The sequence below is a fragment of the Sinocyclocheilus grahami genome, unplaced genomic scaffold (assembly GCF_001515645.1).
Source record: "Sinocyclocheilus grahami isolate Dianchi unplaced genomic scaffold, SAMN03320097.WGS_v1.1 scaffold657.1, whole genome shotgun sequence".
NCBI classification, from domain to species: Eukaryota; Metazoa; Chordata; class Actinopteri; order Cypriniformes; family Cyprinidae; genus Sinocyclocheilus; species Sinocyclocheilus grahami.
In genome coordinates, this window is record NW_015505836.1 from 118,116 (window position 1) to 139,634 (window position 21,519).

At 33.9% G+C, this 21,519-nt stretch overlaps 1 protein-coding gene across 3 annotated transcripts in view; it reads right to left on the bottom strand.

Annotated features, from left to right (window-relative positions):
• Positions 1 to 21,519, bottom strand: part of LOC107558733 (ralBP1-associated Eps domain-containing protein 2-like) — a 63,763-nt gene that overhangs the window by 15,112 nt on the left and 27,132 nt on the right. For 2 of the 3 annotated variants that reach the window (XM_016242402.1, XM_016242400.1), the window contains exons 2-15: positions 20,105 to 20,228; positions 16,652 to 16,827; positions 16,458 to 16,566; positions 13,113 to 13,216; positions 9,491 to 9,629; positions 9,337 to 9,400; positions 9,086 to 9,254; positions 8,861 to 8,917; positions 7,454 to 7,538; positions 6,254 to 6,322; positions 3,604 to 3,652; positions 2,406 to 2,569; positions 1,065 to 1,126; positions 623 to 712 (exon numbers count right to left, since the gene is read on the bottom strand). In XM_016242402.1, coding sequence (XP_016097888.1) covers positions 623 to 712; positions 1,065 to 1,126; positions 2,406 to 2,569; positions 3,604 to 3,652; positions 6,254 to 6,322; positions 7,454 to 7,538; positions 8,861 to 8,917; positions 9,086 to 9,254; positions 9,337 to 9,400; positions 9,491 to 9,629; positions 13,113 to 13,216; positions 16,458 to 16,566; positions 16,652 to 16,827; positions 20,105 to 20,228 — 1,461 coding nt within the window. The remainder of the gene's footprint in view (positions 1 to 622; positions 713 to 1,064; positions 1,127 to 2,405; positions 2,570 to 3,603; positions 3,653 to 6,253; positions 6,323 to 7,453; positions 7,539 to 8,860; positions 8,918 to 9,085; positions 9,255 to 9,336; positions 9,401 to 9,490; positions 9,630 to 13,112; positions 13,217 to 16,457; positions 16,567 to 16,651; positions 16,828 to 20,104; positions 20,229 to 21,519) is intronic. The other variant, XM_016242401.1, reaches the window with a different exon arrangement.

Consider the following 21,519-nt stretch of genomic DNA (forward strand, 5'->3'; position numbering starts at 1 on the left):
TATATATATATATATATATATATATATATATATATATATATAAGTATTTCAAAATTCATTCAAATCAATCATAGTACAAAGTACAAAATACTTAACTACAAAATTTTAAATAATTTAAATTAAATATTATAAATTAAAATCAATTCAAAAGTCCTCATTACTACTGTAGACAATTCATTTATTAAAAAAAAACATTTAGTGTAAAAAATTTTATTATTTCTAAATTAATTCAAAACAATCATAATTCTTTCATAATCTTGGAATTATTGTAATCAATGCAAAATACTGACAAAAATCTAAAGTACAAAATACTTAAGTACAAAACGAATAATAATCTAAATGAAATGTTAAAAATACAGTTAGTTAAAATGTCCTCATTCTTCATGTATAAAGTCAATTTATCATAAAATTACATTTAACAAGCCCATTTATTATAAAATTAAGTTCCACCTTGCATTATTCTGTTTCAGTTTGGAAAAGTCACATCAGAAGTTACATTCGGTTCATGCTGATACAATGCCAGTTTAGTGATCCCACATCTGAGGTTAATCAATTGTGTGTGTTTTAGGAGTGCTAGTAATGCCTTACTTGTAATCTTGAATCAATGTGTACATCTACTCACCTCCTCTCTAAATTTGCTGAAATCTGCAAAGTTTGGCTGCTGAACGGCCTTCTGGGAACTCTTCTCTGAACCAGGGAGGAAGCTGAAGATCTGAGACATTGAATTAAGACACAAGTTATTATACAACACAGTAACAGAAGAGTAAAGTACCAAAACCATAAACCACTGCATGAAACAGACCTATAATCTGATTGGATGAGCCATGTTTGAAACCATAGTAAAACAGCTGATAGAAACTGCACATCAATTACATTCTATATTATTGCACCAAAATGTAGATCATCTTTGACCAGTCACAAACCAGCATAAGGTCAAGTTGGGTTTTGGCAGATGAAAGCAGGTCAAACAGCTAATGACAAGCTAGAAACCAGCTGCCATGATTTAAAACACAGATGCCAGGCATCAGGAAACACTCTAAATGAGCAGATGCTGAGTGGTTCACCTGTGTAGCTGGTGGTCGTGGAGGGAGAGCTGGAGGAGGAGGCAACCATCCACTTTTAGCACCTGAGAGAAGAGAAGAAATTCAGAAAGCTACAAGAAAACCTTCCCAGCCACTCTAAAACTGCTACTACTAGTAAAGATTCATTAACACAATTCAACACTATAAATTACTTCACATCTGCTATGTACTGCAATAATCATCATTTCTTTTGCACAACTTATTTACTAAAATATTACAAGTACAGACAATTGAGAAGTAATCACACACACACTACTGTAGCAAAATAAACAAATAAATACATTAAAAAAAAAAAAAAAATATATATATATATATAATTAGTGATTAAGCTAGTTTTCCTCTGAGTTGGCAAACAGTATTCACTCAAACAGTATTTAAAACTACAAGATTGGATTAAGTTAAAATGTTCAATTATATATATATATATATATATATATATAAAATGTATTGTACATATACAATAAATTACATTTTAAAACATATTAAAACAGAAAACAGTTATTTAAAATTGCAATAATTTTTCACACTATAACTGTTTTTACTGTATTTTTTATCAAATAAATGCAGCCTGTGAGTTTAATGCACTAACAATCAAGCCTAGGCCATTTATATAATTGTTTGCCTGCCATGAAACTCGCTGAGAATCTGAAGTATGATGACAATTCAGCAATGAACTCTGTGGTAATAGCTTCAGTGCAAAATTAATCTATGAACATTTTATTCTTTTAAACATTTATATGGTTTAGACTAGACTCAGAATGTGTTTATGTGTCTCAAATCCTCACCTGTGAACACCACATTTGAACGTACAGAGCTGCAGCCGGTTGCAACAAACCTTTCAAACTTAAGAAAACCCTTAATAATAATGTCCTTCAAATTAAGACTAACTAAGGGTTTACTTAACTTGCAATGTTTTTTCACAACTGGGACCAGAACTTTATTTGACATCGGACAAGGCACAACTACAACCACAAAGATCATTTGTTTTCCAATCAAATACTCATCTTATCAAAGCTCTTTTCAAAAATTGGTAGGTTGGCGTATTATTCTTACTTTGTGAACTTGCGGCTTCATACATTTTAAGAATAAACTTTCAATATTTTCTCAGAGAATCCTGTTACTGCATTTGCAAAAGTATCCACACAGTTAGTGGTGCTTTACGGTCAAATGCGCCAATACAACTCTAGGACAGCCAATACCGCATTGAAAATCAAGTCAAATATTTATTTAAATTAAAATGAATGTAATAAATGTAAGATATTTCAATGTCTGTACTTTGTATTCTCAGCATATGAAAGTCTGTACGTGTAAACGGTTAAATACTCAGGGAATGTTGGGATGGGCGAGAACCTTGACCACTCTGTTGGAAGAGCTTGTTGAGGTCGAGAGAGGAGGCGCGGGAGTGAGTCTTCTGGGGTCGAGGAGGAGGAGTGGGCGGCTCCTCCACCTTCTTCATGGCATCGTCTATGGAGGTGCTGGAATACGACCTGTGGGTAAACCAAACATACAGACCTCTTTTACACTGTAAGAAATAAATAGCAATATGTAGTTGTACCACGGTACAGTGAGGGATTTAGATGATACTTTGGTGTAAGCACCATAGTATTTACATGGTACTTTAGGTACTTCAAAAAACTCCTTCGTACTTTTCTGTTGGGAAAGTTATACATTGTAGTACAGATACTGTAAAAGATGCTAGTCCATGCAAAACTCATCACTTTTAGGGCGCCACACTGTTGCTATGAAGTTGTTTACTTGTTAAGGTGGAAATCTATTGATTATTTTTTGCCTTTTTTTTGTCCAGAAGCTAAACTGAAATGCAGAAACACAACAAACAACATAATCTGACAAATCATGTCAGTTTGTTTAATACTTAGGTTACATGCAATAATAATAATAATAATAATAATAATAATATTTTTACGATAGCAATAATAATACATTTTATTAATAATAATAAATAATTATTAAATAATAATAATAATAATCATTATTATTATAAAATGTTAGAATTGTTATAATTATAAAACAATGAATAATAATAATAATTGTATTATAGTAATAATAATACAATTTATTATTATTAATAATAATAATAATAATAAATAATAATTATTAAATTATTGTTTTTATTATTAGTATAAAATGTTAGAATTAATATAATTATAAAACAATGAATAATAATAATAATAATAACGGTGAACCCCTGATGTCACATGGATTATTTTACCGATCTCCTTGTTACGTTTCTGGACATTGATCGTGGTAGTACCCTTGCTGTCTATGGGAGGGTCAGAGAGCTCTCAGAATGCATCAAAAATATCTTAATTTGTGTTCCGAAGATGAACGAAGATCTTATGGGTTTGGAATGACATGAGGGTGAGTAATCAATGATAGAATTCTCATTTTTGAGTGAACTAACCCTTTAAATTTAATGTGTCTGTGTTTGAATAAAAGTATGAATTTATAAAAAATAAAAAAACCTTTGTGTAGCAGTAGTGAAAGTTTAAAAAGGTTTTACCTGGGCCGTGTTCTTGACTTCATGTTTGCATCAAGCTCTTGTGGAGAATCTGTAAAACATTGTATGTTATTAAACAGTTACACAGTAAAAGTATTATTTCTGCAATACAACTGACCAAACTCTAAAGAGAAACCTTATTTATTTCATTTAAAAGCCAAACAAAGGCATCGTACTTTACTTACTAAGAACATCCCAAAAATGAACCTGTCATCTACAAGAGAACAAAGCCACAACCTGAAGCTTTAAGCCTAAACTGAACTGCTCACTCTAGCCAAAAGAGTCCACTTCTCAACAGAAACACTGAATCGTAACACTAAAACATCAAACACACTCGAGAGCATCGATACTATCCAAACAATAGCATCTGAAACAGGCCTTGAACACCTACAGCTGCAGTTAACACCTCAAACGGGCCTCTTTCTCCGATCCCATCATGCACCGGGGCATAGACAAAAACTCAGTATCAACTTGGATTCTCTTTTCTACCAACACTGAGGAAAAAAGCATTTCATAAGAACCATATTGGAAGCAATGTTGCATTCAAACTGAAGTAATAAAACGCAGGATTATTTGTGAACGCCCAGGGATCTGGGCACTTTAATAAATATGAGCTGTTATTGGATCAGAGCAGACTGCATGAAATATTAGAACAAAAGGTCAGTGCTGTGGATATAACGGGCTTTGCGTCCACACCCAGAGGCGCTGAGAGGTTTTACTTCATAACATCACACCCATCATGAGAGAAAATAACAAACAGGCCTCTGCTAGATTGATACACTGGCTAAATGTGACTTCAACCTGATATGATGATCACAAGAGCTGATTTGCCAAGAGACAGCAGTGATTGGTCCGTTTTTAATTATGATTCATCTTATCATGGGTCACTTAAAGAGACAATTCACCCAGAAATGAGAAACTGTGTCACAATTTATTCATGTTGTGGCAAATGACAAATACAAATGACTTTCTTCTGTGGGACACAAAAGTAGATGTTTTGTAGATTGTTCATGCTGCCCTTTACAATACAGTGGAAATAAATGGGAACAAACACACTTGAGCTCAAAAAGCACCCAAAAGTAGCTCATATGATTCATACACATTTGCATTCATTAATTTAGCAGACTTACAAATAAGGAATATAACAAGCTATTCAGCTGTCCTGTTTCAGATTATATTGTTTAGACAGCATTGATGTTATTGACTGGAGGAAGCATTATTATGGACTATGGACTCATATTTTGCAATGGTTTAAAGTAAAACGCTTTAATGACGGATTTGTTTCTTACAAACACCCAGCTTTTCGCTTCCCAAGAAATTAACTGATGGATTAGAGTCGTGTGGATTATTGTGATGTTTTTATCAACTGTTTGGACTCTCATTCTGACGGCACCCATTCACCGCAGAGGATCCACTGGTGAGCAAGTGATGTAATGCTAATGCTCTCCAAATCTGTTCCCATGAAGAAACACACTCATCTTCATCTTAGATGGACTGAGAGTAAGCACATTTTCAGCAAATAATAATTTTTGGGTGAATTATTTGAAGTACTAAAAATTGTTAAAATAAATTAAACCTGAATAGAAATATCAATAAAACCCTTAAACTAAAACAAACTAAAATAAAAAAAAGCTAAAAATAAAAGCCAATTTAAAATATGAATAAATACTATAATAATATATACATAATACTAAAATAACACATGTAATAAACGAAATCAATCTTATTTATTTGTTTGTTTGTACTGCTGTGTTGGCTTTTCCTGCAGGTCTAGAATTCTCTATCAGGCTCAATTCTGCTGGCAGAAATAAAAGTGAACAATAAGAGCAATACTGAAATAACAATATCAATAAGTTTACATTGCATTTGGAAGTATGGAAGAGTGGCCCCAAAAATATCTGTGCACTGAAGACACTGAAAAATCTATTATTGCATTAAATTATAAAATATCAAAGCAAGTGCAGTTTATTTTAAAGCACAAATGCACTAACTTAAAAAAAATCACTTAATTTGTTTGTTAGGTTTGACACTTAATGACACTTTAAATATTAATTAATGACTCTAAATGTCACCGCACTGGATAAAAAAAATATCAAAGCAAGTGGCATTTGTCATTCGAATGTTCATGTATTCAAAATACTGTGTGATGTTAGTTACATGAGACACAAAAAACAATGTTTCTGGTGTGATTGATTTTAAACCTGGTACAGCATATCTTCATGCGCTATAAGTTTGAAAATAAGCGATCTTGAGCTTCTGAGGTACAGAAGATTTTCAGTAAATAACAAATGTTGGTCTGTTTTTTTACATTAAACTGCCTTATTGCATCGGAAGACCTGAAATCTAGTGCACTTGGGCAACTTTCATGAGAATTTTATAGTGCATTTTTTTAAAATTTTGAGCTAGACAGCATCCATTCACTTGCACTTTTATGGAAAAGAGCACCTGGAACGTTCTGCTACACATCTCTCTCTGTGTTACACAAAAGAAAAGTCATACAGGTTGGACAAAATGAGAGTGAGTAAATGACCACAGAATTTTCATTGTTTCCTGAACACAGACAGTAAAGCACAGGTAAATTAGAGGCTTTGGTTTATTCGGTGTGGGTCAGGGGCGTGTGCGCGGCCCGCTGCGCCTGAGGACAGTGACTCACCTGGTTTTAAAGTGCTGACACGCTGTATTGGCTTTTCGTGCGGGTCTGGAATTCTCTTTGGGCTGAATTCTGCTGACACAGCAATAAAAACACACAATAAGAGCAGTGAAATAGATCATCTACATGAGAATTTCAGTAAGTTTACAGGTTTTCCCTCTTAAGTGTGGAAGAGTGGGGCCCAAAAAATATCTGCACACTGAAGACACTGAAAAATCTATTATTGCATTAAATTATAAAATATCAAAGCAAGTGCAGTTTATTTTAAAACACAAATGCACTCACTTAATTTGTTTGTTAGGTTTGACACTTAATACAGGCACTTCATTTTATATTTTGTAGGTATTATTATTATTATTTAGACATTTTTAAGTGTCCAAATACTTTTTGAGCCACTGTATAAAAAGAATTAGCTATATTTTTCCTTTAATCGTATTTATGCTTATTGACATCTGTCTCTAAAGTCATTACCCGGTTTCCTGCTTTCATCTCTCGTGTCCTGTTTAGCGGTCACACCTGGTCTAGAGGTCATCTGCAGGTCAACAGAACCCATTTCCTGTTTGGGAAAATGAAAAGCCAGCATAAAATGACTGATATGAGGACATTTAGAGGTTTACTCAGATATAAGGGCTGGACTAGGTGGATTTTTGATTACTGAGATCTCATATGAGACTCATTAGCACCCTCTGCCTTCAGACAAACAGACATTCTCAGAGAAAATTGCACAAGAATACATTTACTATATATTTATATAGTAAATGTATTCATGTGAAGTTTTTTTTTTTACAACCAGGGACTGTTATTGATAGCAAAAGCTGAATGAATGAATGAATGAATAAACCACAATAAACCATTAAACCAGTGATTTTATAGTTAACTAAAACAACAGCAAAAATATTGTTAATTGTAAAACAACAACAAGAACAACTAAAAATCGGTTAATTTATTTATTTTTTGTTAAGTGACAAAAATATATAAATTAATTTAAATAAAAATATATACAAACCCAATTCCAAAAAAGTTGGGACACTGTACAAATTGTGAGTAAAAAAGGAATGGAATAATTTACAAATCGTATTATTATTATTATTTAGACATTTTTAAGTGTCCAAATACTTTTTGAGCCACTGTATAAAAAGAATTAGCTATATTTTTCCTTTAATCGTGTTTATGCTTATTGACATCTGTCTCTAAAGTCATTACCCGGTTTCCTGCTTTCATCTCTCGTGTCCTGTTTAGCGGTCACACCTGGTCTAGAGGTCATCTGCAGGTCAACAGAACCCATTTCCTGTTTGGGAAAATGAAAAGCCAGCATAAAATGATTGATATGAGGACATTTAGAGGTTTACTCAGATATAAGGGCTGGACTAGGTGGATTTTTGATTACTGAGATCTCATATGAGACTCATTAGCACCCTCTGCCTTCAGGCAAACAGACATTCTCAGAGAAAATTGCACAAGAATACATTTACTATATATTTATATAGTAAATGTATTCATGTGAAGTTTTTTTTTTTACAACCAGGGACTGTTATTGATAGCAAAAGCTAAATGAATGAATGAATAAACCACAATAAACCATTAAACCAGTGATTTTATAGTTAACTAAAACAACAGCAAAAATATTGTTAATTGTAAAACAACAACAAGAACAACTAAAAATCTGTTAATTGATTTTTTTTGTTAAGTGACAAAAATATATAAATTAATTTAAATAAAAATATATACAAATCCAATTCCAAAAAAGTTGGGACACTGTACAAATTGTGAGTAAAAAAGGAATGGAATAATTTACAAATCTCATAAACTTATATATTATACACAATAGAATATAGATAACATATCAAATGTTGAAAGTGAGACATTTTGAAATGTCATGCCAAATATTGGCTCATTTTGGATTTCATGAGAGCTACACATTCCAAAAAAGTTGGGACAGGTAGCAATAAGAGGCCGGAAAAGTTAAATGTACATATAAGGAACAGCTGGAGGACCAATTTGCAACTTATTAGGTCAATTGGCAACATAATTGGGTATAAAAAGAGCCTCTCAGAGTAGCAGTGTCTCTCAGAAGTCAAGATGGGCAGAGGATCACATTTTCTCAGTTTAAACATTTGATATGTCATCTATGTTGTATTCTGAATAAAATATTGAAATTTGAAACTTCCCCATCATTGCATTCTGTTTTTATTCACAATTTGTACAGAGTCCCAACTTTTTTGGAATCGGGTTTGTATATATTTCAGTGGCAGCTAAAGGAAATAAAATGTTTAAGTTAAAATACTAAAATGATAAAAAAAAATCTAAAACTGAAATAAAATAAATCTAAATAGAAATATTAAAAAACACTTAAAACCAAAACTTAAAAAAAAAAAAAAAAACTGAAATAAACTAAATAAATCTTATTCATTTACTTATTTTCAACCATCACTCTGCAACTGTTCTTGTTATTTGTTTTGATGCTTTGGCAATTTTGTGTGCAGATCATTATGCCAGTAAAGCGTTTTAATACTGAAAATCGAAAGAGAGAGAATGAGAGACAAAAAGGACAGAACGAAATATACAGAACATTGAGATCTTGGCATCAATGTTAAATGAAGATCTTCTTACGAGCTGATTGGCTCCAGGCATCATTTTGTCATCAAAAACAATAAGAGGTTCAGTCGCCTGTAAAGCAAACCCATTTGGAGCTCAGTTCAAACTTGTCAATCTGAATTTTCTCATAATTGCAGGACATGATACTGAATAAGAAATACTAGACAGTTTTAAACTAGACATCATTAAATACTTCAGGTGTAAATATTGTAGGCATTTTGCGAGTTTTAGATCTCATACCTCAGATGGTGGCACTGTAACCACACCTGGTTCCACAAAGCCAGGTCTCAGCGTGGCGGGGAGCGTTTCAGGAAGAGGGTAACCATTTTTCCGGGCCACGATCAGATGGAAGGCAGTGCAGAACTCTGGGAAAGTGAGAGCACCGTCCTTGTCGACGTCGCTCAGCTCCCTGAAGGACATCAAACAAGATCGTTTGAATACAAAGAGATAGTTCACTGTATGTTTAAGAGGAACTGAGGCTTTATGTTCACCATATATGAGACAGCTCTGGAATCGGAAGCTTCGACTTGGTGAAGAAGTTTTTTGCTACAGTTCCTGCAAGCATAACCAATGCAAACTTCAAAAGTGTCCACATGAAGTCATAAATCTAACAGAATGAGATGATCTCAGATGGATCTCTCTTACCCATGATGAGAGCATTGAGGTCCGGCTGGAGACTCCTGAACTGGTTGGTGTAGTATTCACGCTGCTCCTCTGTGATCCTCCAGGGCTCGTCTGAGTAATCGATCTCCGCTCGCTCCACCAGCCGCTCCACAGACGCAACCTGAATCAGAAAAACAACTGTCTGAGGAAAACTGAAAGCCCGCAGATGAAAATATTTTCCAATTACATATGCCTTTCACTGAAGGAAACAGCAGGCTCTTGTTGATCAGTCAATAATGGAAAAAGAACTTCTGAACGCTTTTTATATAAAACAAATTGAAGTGGGACTGTACTTTTCAAAAGTCATGTGCAGCCTTTGCATGGCAGAATGTAATGAATTATAATTAAAGCTCAACATTTGTGAAATACCATCTATGAAACCATTAATGTCATTAATAAGATTATAATTTTTTTTTTTCAAAATACAGGTAACTTTTTCTCAGCATCTCTTACTATTAAACATAATACACAACTATAGGTAAGCCTTTTGTAAGTTTATTCTACTGAAGATGTTTTATATTTTCAAATGAAAACGAAATAAAAATAAGAGAAATAATCAGGAAATTCGAGATTTAAATATATATATATATATATATATATATATATATATATATATATATATATATATATATATATATATATATATATATACACAGTCATGTGAAAAAGTTAGGACACCCTATTGAATTCCATGATTTTCCATATCAGGACATAATAAAAAATTATCTGGTCCTTGGCAGGTCTTAAAATTTGGAAAATGAAACCTCAGATGAACAACAACACATGACATATTGCACCGTGCCATTTAACAAAAATAAAGCCAAAATGGAAAAACCATTTGTGACAAAGTTAGAACACCCTTACTATTAACATAGGAATTAAGAGGCTAAGTAGCAGTCAGGCTCTACTAATCAAATGCCTTTGATTAACTGATCATCAGCAAGTGTGAGCACCTCTATAAAAGCAAAAGTTTGGGCAGTTTGCTGGTCTGGAGTATGGAGTCAAAATAATGCCACATATATATGCAAAATAATAAAGTTTTGCAAAAGAAAATTAAGTTTTGCAAAAGAAAATAAAGTTTTGCAAACGAAAATAAAAGTATTGAGAAAAAATAAATGTGTTTTTGCAAACAAAAATAAAGAATTGCAAAAGTTGCAGCGTTGCAAATAAATTAGTAGATATGGCCATGGAAAATATGTATTGCAAAATCATTGCTTTTCTGCGGTTTCATTTATATTTTGCAATTCTTTATTTTTGTTTGCAAAACTTATTTTTTTCTCGCAATACTTCATTTTCTTTTGCAATTCTTTATTTTTGTTTGCAAAAACACATTTATTTTTTCTCAATAGCCCTTCGAGCCTCTGCAGTCAGTAGAGCTTAAGGTTCTGTCATTAAAGACAGCGCTCCTCACCGCTTTGGCCTCAGTCAAGAGGGTAGGGGACCTGCAGGCATTCTCGGTCGATGATTCTTGCCTAGAATTCGGGACGGGTAACCCTCACGTTGTCCTGAGACCCTGGCCCGGATATGTGCCCAAAGTTCCCACCACGCCTTTCAGGGATCAGGTGGTGAACTTGCAAGCGCTGCCCCGGGAGGAGGCAGACCCAGCCATCGCTCTGCTCTGTCCCGTTCGCGCTCTGCGCATTTACGTGGACCGTACGCGGAGCTTCAGGACCTCAGACCAGCTCTTTGTCTGCTTTGGAGGTCAGCAGAAGGGAAAGGCTGTCTCCAAACAAAGACTTGTTCCCTCCTTCAGGGAACGAGGGTTACACAAGTAACCTAGACGTTTCTTTTGCAAAACTTAATTTTTCATATATATGTGGCATTATTTTTACTCCACACTGGAGCCTTCAGGTGTGTGCTAACACAATGCCAAGGAGGTAAGACATCAGCAATAATATTGAAGCAATTGTTGCTGCCATCAATCTGGGAAGAGTGCCATTTCCAAACAATATGAAGTCCATCATTCTAAAGTGAGGAAGATTATTCACAAGTGGAAGACATTCAAGACAGACACCAATCCTCCCAGGAGTGGACGTCTCTGTAAATTCACTCCAAGATTAGACCATGTAACGCTCAGAGAAATGGCAGACAACCCAAGAGATACACCGGAGACTCCACGGGCCTCAGCTAACATGTGAAATGATAAAGTTCATGATAGTACAATTAGAAAAATATGGGACAAGTATGGCATGTTTGGAAGGCTTGCCAGAAAAAAGCCTCTTCTCTCTAAAAAAAATCATGGCAGCACGGTTTAGGTTTGCAAAGGTGCATCTAAACAAACCATAAGACTTCTAGAACAATGTCTTTTGAACAGACGAGCCCTTTGGCCATAATGCACAGCATCACGTTTGGTGAAAACCTAAAAAGCATTTCAGCACAAACACAGTCACACATGCTGGTGGAGGGCTGATGATTTTGGGCTTGTTTTATAATCACAGGACCTGGGCACCTCACAGTCATTGAATCGATCATGAACTCCTCTGTATCCCAAAGTATTCTAGAGTCAAATCTGACGGCATCCGTCCGATAGCTAATGCTTGGCCAATATTGGGTCATGGAACAGCACAATGATCCCAAGAACACCAGCAAATCTACAACAGAACGACTGAAAAGAAAAGAATCAAGGGGTTACAATAGTCCAGTCAAAGTCCAGAGCTCATCCTAACTGAAATGCCGTGGTGAGAGCTGTGCATAAACAAATGCCCTCAAACCTCAATAAACTGGAGCAACGTTGTAAAGAAGAGTGGGACGAAATTCCTCCAGAACAATGTGAGAGACTGATTAAGTCATACAGAAAATGATTAATTCAAGTTATTGCTGGTAAAAGTGGATCTACAGGCAATTGAATCATAGGGTGTCCTAACTTTGTCACACATGGTTTTTCCATTTTAGCTTAATTTTTGTTAATTAAATAATAACACAGTGTGATATGTAATGTGATGCTGTTCATCTGAGGTTTATTTTCCAAATTTTAAGACCTGCCAAGAACCAGATCATTTTTTATTATGTCCTGATACAGAAAACCATGGAATTCAATAGGGTGTCCTAACTTTTTCACGACAGTATATATATTTCCTGTGGATCTCCCTTATGTATGTATATATTTTTTTTTTCTCCACAGTAGAAATGCTTTTTGAATGCATGTTTAATACGAAGAAAAAAAAAATCTACCGCACACTACTGTAGCTTGCAAACACAATATAATTCATATCTATTATTCAATATATTACTATTAACGTGTCAGTCATGTGATCTTCACCAAGCATTGTGAAATTAAGAAATGCTTGACAAAGGTTACAAGATACAGTATCATATCAGATTTTTTAGGTTTTTCTCTTCCCTTCATATTGTTTTGATGTTTTATGCTCATGTCTGTAATCATTTTGGATGCAATTTACCTAATATTTATCTATTTTTTGTAAGCATGTCTAACAAAATACGGGGCCTGGTGTGTATCTGCCCCGACTTGTTATTACTGATAATCTAACAAAAAAAATACACTTTTAAAAAGCAGTTTCATGACCTATATCCTGATTTAGAGACCTAATGTGTTTCCTCATTTAAGACTGACACCCAGATTTCTATTTGATCGTCCAATGCTCACACATGTGATGACAGGATGCTCCGACTGCAGTTTGAGAGAATAATGACTGGGAGAGGAGTTTTCCTGAGGAACGCTGAGACGACCCGGCACGTTACCATCATGCGCTGTGAATGACAATGAGAGAGAGTGAACATTTCAAGGTGAAGACAGACAACATGGCTTTACAGTTGACAGCACATAGCGTTTCATTACTGTGATCACTGTTTTTGGCATCGAAACAATTCCCAGCACTGTAAATGACACACTGATGCAGATGACAGAGCAAAACAGCATTAAACACTATCAGCAGATGCTTGTGAGATAAAAGACACACTTTCAGACTCAACTAAAACCGAAGAAGAGTAAAAGTTTTCAGCTTAGACTTAATGGAATAATAAATGTAAAATACTGAAAGAGCATCAATTATTCAGTATGAGGTTCGTGATGGCCATGATCTTTGATATAACTGCAATCTGAAAGAATAAAGGAGGCCTGACTGGGTTTTGATCTCATGAGTGTTCTTTACATCTGAAGCCCTTCCAGAGCATCGTAGATTCTAAAGTATTAATGGTCCCTGCCGACTAATGAAGAAAGCCGTGCCGCATTCAATAACACTGACGTTTCTCTGTTCACGGCCGGAGTTAACAATGAGATAAAAGCTCTTTCACACCGCTGAATATCAGCACAGTATACATTCACTGGGTGAATCTAAACTTACTATTCACAATCACTGACTTTAGTTGAGATTAATAAATATTTAAACACGATACTGTGTTAATAATAAACACAATCGGATGGATGGATGGATGGATACATAGATAGATAGATAGAGAGATAGATAGATAGATAGATAGATAGATAGACAGATAGAATTACAGAATGATAGATAGAACGACATAATGATAGATAGAACGATATAACGATGGATGGATGGATAGACACATTGACAGAAGGATAGATAGATAGATAGATAGATAGATAGATAGATAGATAGATAGATAGATAGATAGATAGATAGATAGATAGATAGATAGATAGATAGATAGATAGATAGATAGATAGATAGATAGATAGATAGATAGATAGAATGACAGAATAATAGATAGAACGATATAACGATAGATAGAACAATAGAACGATAGATAGAATGACAGAATGATAGAATGACAGATTGAACGCTAGATAGAACGATAGATAGATAGATAGAATGATAGATAGAATGATAGATAGAGCGATAGAATGATAGAAAGAATGATAGATAGATAGATAGATAGAATGACAGAATGATAGATAGAACGATATAACGATGGATGGATGGATAGATAGACACAATGACAGAAGGATAGATAGATAGATAGATAGATAGATAGATAGATAGATAGATAGATAGATAGATAGATAGATAGATAGATAGATAGATAGATAGATAGATAGATAGATACAGTGGGGCAAAAAAGTATTTAGTCAGCCAACAATTGTGCAAGTTCTCCCTCTTAAAAAGATGAGAGAGGCCTGTAATTTTCATCATAGGTATACCTCAACTATGAGAGACAAAATGAGAAAAAAAAATCCAGAAAATCACATTGTAGGATTTTTAAAGAATTTATTTGCAAATTATGGAACTTACAACATTTGTTATATATGTCAAACGTACAGTTACTCTCTATTGAGTTAGTTTTTATGCACTGCCTCCTACTGTACTGGAGGGGGCACTATTGTATATGTGAAAATACCACCCTCATAGCAGCCTGCATAATGTATTTGCATGAATTTATAATCTTGCATGTACTGCCAATATTTTGCATTTTTACTTAATTTATACTAGATTTTAACAGCCAACCTTGTAATTTTTGGTGACGTGTACAAGAAGCAGTATTTCTGCTTTCTGACAAGTGCATAATAAAGTAAGTTGAAGTGCATAATTGCTTCACACATCAGCTTCTTTTGACATTTTAGAGTGCAAAGTGCCAAGGGGGACAAGCAGCAATAAATGAAGCACACTAGCGTACATTATTACATTAAACATGTGGTTAAATATCCAGGCTCAAGGCATTTTCTCAGGAAAGCACGTGTGTGTGTGTGTGTGTGTGTGTGTGTGTGTGTGTGTGTGTATTTCATCAGAACTGCTGTCTGCTGACTGTGGATGAGCTGAAGGTCTTGTGAGTCAACAGGTGTGTGATTAGACGAGCGTGATATCGATAGGCCACAGGAGAGCAGCAATTAGCCAACTGCTTTCTGAGGGCAGACAGCAGCTCAAGGCTGAGCGCTCACACACTCACACACACACAGCTGTCTGACAGCATAGAGGTATCGAACGACGTCTATGCTCACAGTGTGTGAAACACAGCGGCTGTGTGATGTGTTCTTGTGTTATCTAATAACAGCATGACTGTGTGTGTGAATGTGGAAATATCTCCTTTCATATTCCCATAGGAATTGCTGGAAAAAGAAATGATCAGGATCTTGCTGAAATAAAAACTCTCTTCTTGAATCATCATTTAAGAAGAGGTTTCATCTTCTGTTTTAATGAATATTTACAATGCAAATGATCATCTAAGTTCAAATATTTATTCTCCACAAGGCAAAATGATCTAAAAAAAACTCTAACTCTTTATAGTAATAGTAATTAAAATAATTAATTTTATTTCCAGCAGGCAAAACATTGCATATAATAAAAAAACAACATAATCATGCGGTTAGCATAGCAAATTAAAATGGCTCTAAAATGAACTTTTAAAATGGAGGAGCATTTGATATCAAATGCTATGCATTCACACAAACTTCATTATATTTTCCAAGGAAATCATATCTAGCGATTATTGTTCAAAAGTTTGGGGTCGGTGAGATTTTTACATGTTTTTGAAAGTAGTCTCTTCTGCTCACCAAGGCTGCATTTATTTGATTAAAAATACAATTAAAAACAGTAATATTGTGAAATATTATTACAATTTAAAATAACTGTTTTCTATTTGAATATAGTTTAAAATGTAATTTATTCCTGTGATGCAAATCTGAATTTTCAGCATCATTACTCACATCTTCAGTGTCACATGATCCTTCAGAAATCATTATAATATGCTGATTTGCTGCTCAAGAAACATTTCTGATTAATATCAATGTTGAAAACAGTTGTGCTGCTTTATGTTTCTGAGGAAAACATAATTTTCATGTGCATTCAAAATTCAGTTTTTTTTTTGTAAAGAAATTAATACTTTTAATTATTCAGCAAGGATGCATTAAAACAGAAAAATGTATGCTTTTAATAAAAAATATATATTTCAAAATGTATTTACATACATACATTTTCATGTTTAGGTTCATTTGTCTGGTCTCTTTGAATACAGAATGACTGACAGAGACTCTCACCCAATAGCGTGTCTGTTCCGTTTCTCTGTGCACCATATGGATAGCTGCGATAGGCTGATGGTGAGCGGGGCGGGGAGATGCCAGGTGACCGCGGTGGAGACCACGCCTCCTGTCAGATACACATTCATTATAATCATCATCAAGTACAGGAAAAGTATCAAGCTAGTGCTGCTTGTCATCACTGATAACCCGACCTGTTTGTCCATGCTGGTGTCAGGGTGTCTGAGGACAGGTCTGTCTGCAGGGGGACGAGGGGCGGAGCCTGTAAGCGAGCCCAGGATGTGAGGCTGACTCTCATTGGTCGAGGGGTGATTGGGGTAACGCATCTCAAGCTCGTTCATTATCCCGACGAACACAGGGAGAGGAAGTTCTGTAGAGAAGAGTAAATGACAGTATGTTCATAACAGTGTACTACTCATACTACTTTCTGTGTACAGTGGATTAAAGAAGAATTTCACTTTTTAAAAAATAATTTATTATTAATGATTTATATTTTATTACATTTATTTTTACTTTATTTAGTTTGTTTATTTTTACATCTTATTAAATTATGACACAACTTTTAAGACTTGAAAAATGAATTTTATTATTATTATTTTTTTACGATCAAAGTGACTCATTTTGTGGTGGTAATTTTCAGAATTTCGTGGAAAACGTGCTGTTATTTTTATGATTATGATACCACATTTACCATATTATGTATGGCACTATATGTATAATAATTAGTGCTGTCAAACAATTAATCGCAATTAATCGCATCCAAAATAAAAGTTTTTGTTTACATAATATAGGTATGTGTACTGTATATGTTTATTATGTATATATAAATACACACACATACAGTATATATTTTGAAAATATTTACATGCCTATACATTTATATTCTTATATATATATATATATATATATAAACATAACATATTTTTCTTAAATATAAACATGCATCTGTTTGTATTTACATATAAATAACAAATATACAATTAATCGTTTGACATCACTAATAATAATCATACATGACAGGGGAAAAAACTAATTGCAGAAAGCCTAAATATTTTTGTCTTATCAAATTCTCACACACAACTTTTCAGCAAGATATTAATTAATAATTAATAGTGCTGTCAAACGATTAATTGCGATAATCGCATCCAAAATAAAAGTTTTTGTTTACATAATGTATGTGTGTGTACTGTGTATATTTATTATGTATATGTAAATACAAACATATGCATGTATATATTTAAGAAAAAATGTTATATATAAAATATTTATATATAATATAAAATATAACAATGTGAATATAAATGTAATGATATATATATATATACTGTAAATATATAAATGTAAATAAAAAAATTAAATTTTTACAAAATATAAATTATATAAATGTATAAACACTGTATGTGTGTGTATTTATATATACATAATAAATATACACAGTACACAAACATATATTATGTAAACAAAAACGTTTATTTTGGATGTGATTAATCATTTAACAGCACTAATAATGAATAAAAATAAATAAATAAATAACAAATTAATTAATAAAAAGCAAATAAAAAAGTTTAAAAAAAGTAATAATAATGGGAATTAAATTTGTGATTTTTTTTGGCAATCAAAATGACTGATTTTGTGGCTGTAAATGATATTTTGCAACACACTAGATGTAAAACAGTCATATGACAGGAAAAAAAGTAAAACATTTTCTGTATTATAAAATTTATTAAAATTTTTAAACAATTTATTTTTAGTTATGAAAAATACAAATGTGTCAGTAATGGTATTTATTTTTTTATCAGACTAATTTTGTGGGTTAAACGGCAAATTATACAGGATTGCAAAAAAAAAAGATTTTGCATTGTTTCAAGATCCCAGAATTGCGAAAAACCTGAGGCATCAGCTGGTATAGCAAGAGCTAAACTTTGCACAAAAACAGGAGCAGGACTGAGAACCGCTGATCTAGATGATCTTCTTTGAAAAGTAAACATAACCTAGCCAATCATCTCTCAAAGGAACCTTTGAGGTCATCTTGATAAATCTTTCTTTTTGGTCCACAAACTCAATCTTTATCCTTGTCTTTCCACAGTAAAAGGAGCAGATAGTGACATTTGTGGGTTAAACAGAAGCTGACGTGAGGTCACCTGAGCTCCTCTCTCCGCTGTGAGGGTCTCGCAGACCCGCGACTTCTTGAGGAACAGTCTGTACCAGGATTAAAGACTAATCCAGGCTCCCTTTGCCACATTTCAGCCCGGCAGGGTGGCCTGGAGCTGTGCGGAGCTCTGAATTAGCCTAGTGCTCAATATCACAGTGTTTAAGTAAACACATTTAGGAAATGAATGTTTTGCCTCTGCTGAGTTAATATTTGATTTATTTTCTGAGCTCAGGCCCAACAGTTATATACCAACATTTTGGATAATATTATTGAAACTGGAATCTAGTGGTGCTATGATCACTGTGGAGTTACTAAGGTGTTCAACAGGAAACAAAGGTGCTCACAAATAAAATTATTTGCTTATTTAACAAATAATATGCATAATTACTCATTTTTTTGTTGCATTTAAACAAAAAATGCAAAGAAACCTGTGATCATTTGGGTTGAAAAACAACAAACAATTTGATAAATAACTACTTTTTATGAATAATACAAATATTAATTACATTTTTACCCTAATAATAATTAAATATATCATTAAAAAATACAATAAATAAAGATAATACAAATATTACCATAGTATTAATATTGTTAATAATGCTTTATTTTATGGGGTTTATTTAGCAGAAATAATGATGCATTAATAAATAATAAATATAATAGATTTAATTAAAAACAACATAAAAATAAATAATATAACAATCATCATCATAATATAGTTCGAATACATTTTTTATTTGAACTGATTTCTTAAGCAGAAATAACTAATAATTGGCTATGCATATGCAATTTATAAATAATTACTTTTATAAATAGTAAGAAATAATATGAATTATTAACATAATTAAATAAATAATTTAACAGCAACAACAACAACAACAACGATAATAATAATAATAATAATAATAATGTATATTTTGCTATCTTCTTTTTTTTTTTGCCGAAATCATAAACAATATTTGGTTATGGATATTGGTTATTGGACCTGCCTCTGTATTGGTCATGTAAAAAAAAACAACAAAAAAACTGATCTCTATATTTTAAAATTATTATTATTTTTTTTTTTCCCCAAGACCCACTAATACTGTAATACATTTTATTTTCTTTGGTGGATTCTAAAGTAAACTGAAATAAAAAGGAATTAATAAAAAATGAATAATGGTGAGAAAATAATATCACAATCTTAAGTAATACAGCTTTCAAATGATGTATTGCTTGGTTTCATTCATAATGTGTCAGTAAAAACACTACTTTAATGTCACACAAGAAAAAGTTAACTTCTAATGCTAACACACAGATTTAAAGGGCAAGACCATAAAAGGAGACCCTCACAAGCGTTTGAGGAAACAATCCTGCGGTTTAGTTCACACAGCTCATTCTCAGCGAGATTTGGCTCAGCGTGTGGCGCTCTCTCCGTGCAGAACGGCCTCTGTGCGTTATCCCTCTTAAGCGCTAGAGCAAATCCCTGATCCCGTTAGCTTCTCTGAGGACTTACCGCCTGCGACGCTCTCCAGACGTACCGGCAAACCCACCTGCGCCGCGGCCATCAGCTTCAGAGCCACGTAAAACTGTCCACAGCCGAAATAGCCAAGCCGCTTAGCACCGCACACCTCTGTTACCTGTTATGAAGAGAGAAAGTGAGAGATTTATTAATCAGTGGCCACATAGAGACTTTAAAATCACAGAATGTATATTAGTTAAATGAATTAAGCTACAATATCTCAAAGGCGTTCATTAATGTGAAGTGGACTTCATGGATTCTTTCTTAATGGGTCAAATTGCCAACACGGGAAAATGAAAAGATAATAGCTAAATCCTCATTATCGGCTCTACAGTGGAAAGAATAGCCGGGTTGAAGATAAACCACACTCTGAAGAGGCTGAAGTTCACTCTTATCTGCACTTCTGTAATTGAAACCTGGTATTGTAATGACAGCCGCGGGCACAGAAAAGAAAGCGCGCGTCCTGCAGGAAGTGTTTAACGACAAACACAGACCTTCTGATTAACAACGCAACTCACTTCAGACAGACGCAGATGTTCAAATCCTCTACTCCTGCTGAAAACACACGCTGGTCTAAGCTGCTTTAAGATAGGCTTCCAGTGCTAAAAAGTGCCCAGAACCTCTCTAAAACCTTCAACAGACCAGCCAGAACAGGCTCAGACCAGCTAAACTACCTTAAGACGTCTTTTAAGAAGAGTTGATAGGTCAAACTCTTCAAAACATTGTAAAATACCATTTATTTTTCATTATTACACGGCTCTGTGGAATACTTGATTCTGATTGGTCATTCGCGACATTCCGAGGTACGCTATCCCTCGATAACAACCGGTAAAAGCTAATAACGCAGGCTCATCCGGGTAACCGCAGTCGGCGCTGTACTCTTGCTTGAACTATTTTTTCTTGGTGGAAGCTTTGCGTTTGTTTAGCGAATAAAATATTAAAACTCGATTCAAAATGGTGTACACTTATTTAATTATGTCATCCTGGTATCGCGGACTCGCTCTCGTTTCATACAAACGCAGCTGCTGCCATTTTGCTACGATTGTTTTGTACGCTGTAATGGATTATAAGAGAACTAACAAACTGGTAAGGTTTTAAAACATTTTCGTCTTAATTCTTTTATTGCCTTAATTATTTTGGTGGTGAAATGTTGTGTAATAAGTGGTTTGACTGCACCGTTTCCCTTAAATGTCCGTTTAGTTTGAATTTGCCGCTTGCTCGCAACTGCTGTCTTCACGGAAGCTTTATGTTCAAATATTTCAACTCAAATTAATATTTTGCGTCTTATTATATACTTATGTGGCAAGTAGCCATGTAACAAGCGGGATAATGTACATCCAGCCGGTTGTTATCTCAGAATATACCCCTTCAGGCTGAAACAAGACCCCTCCGCTTCGCATCGGGGTCCT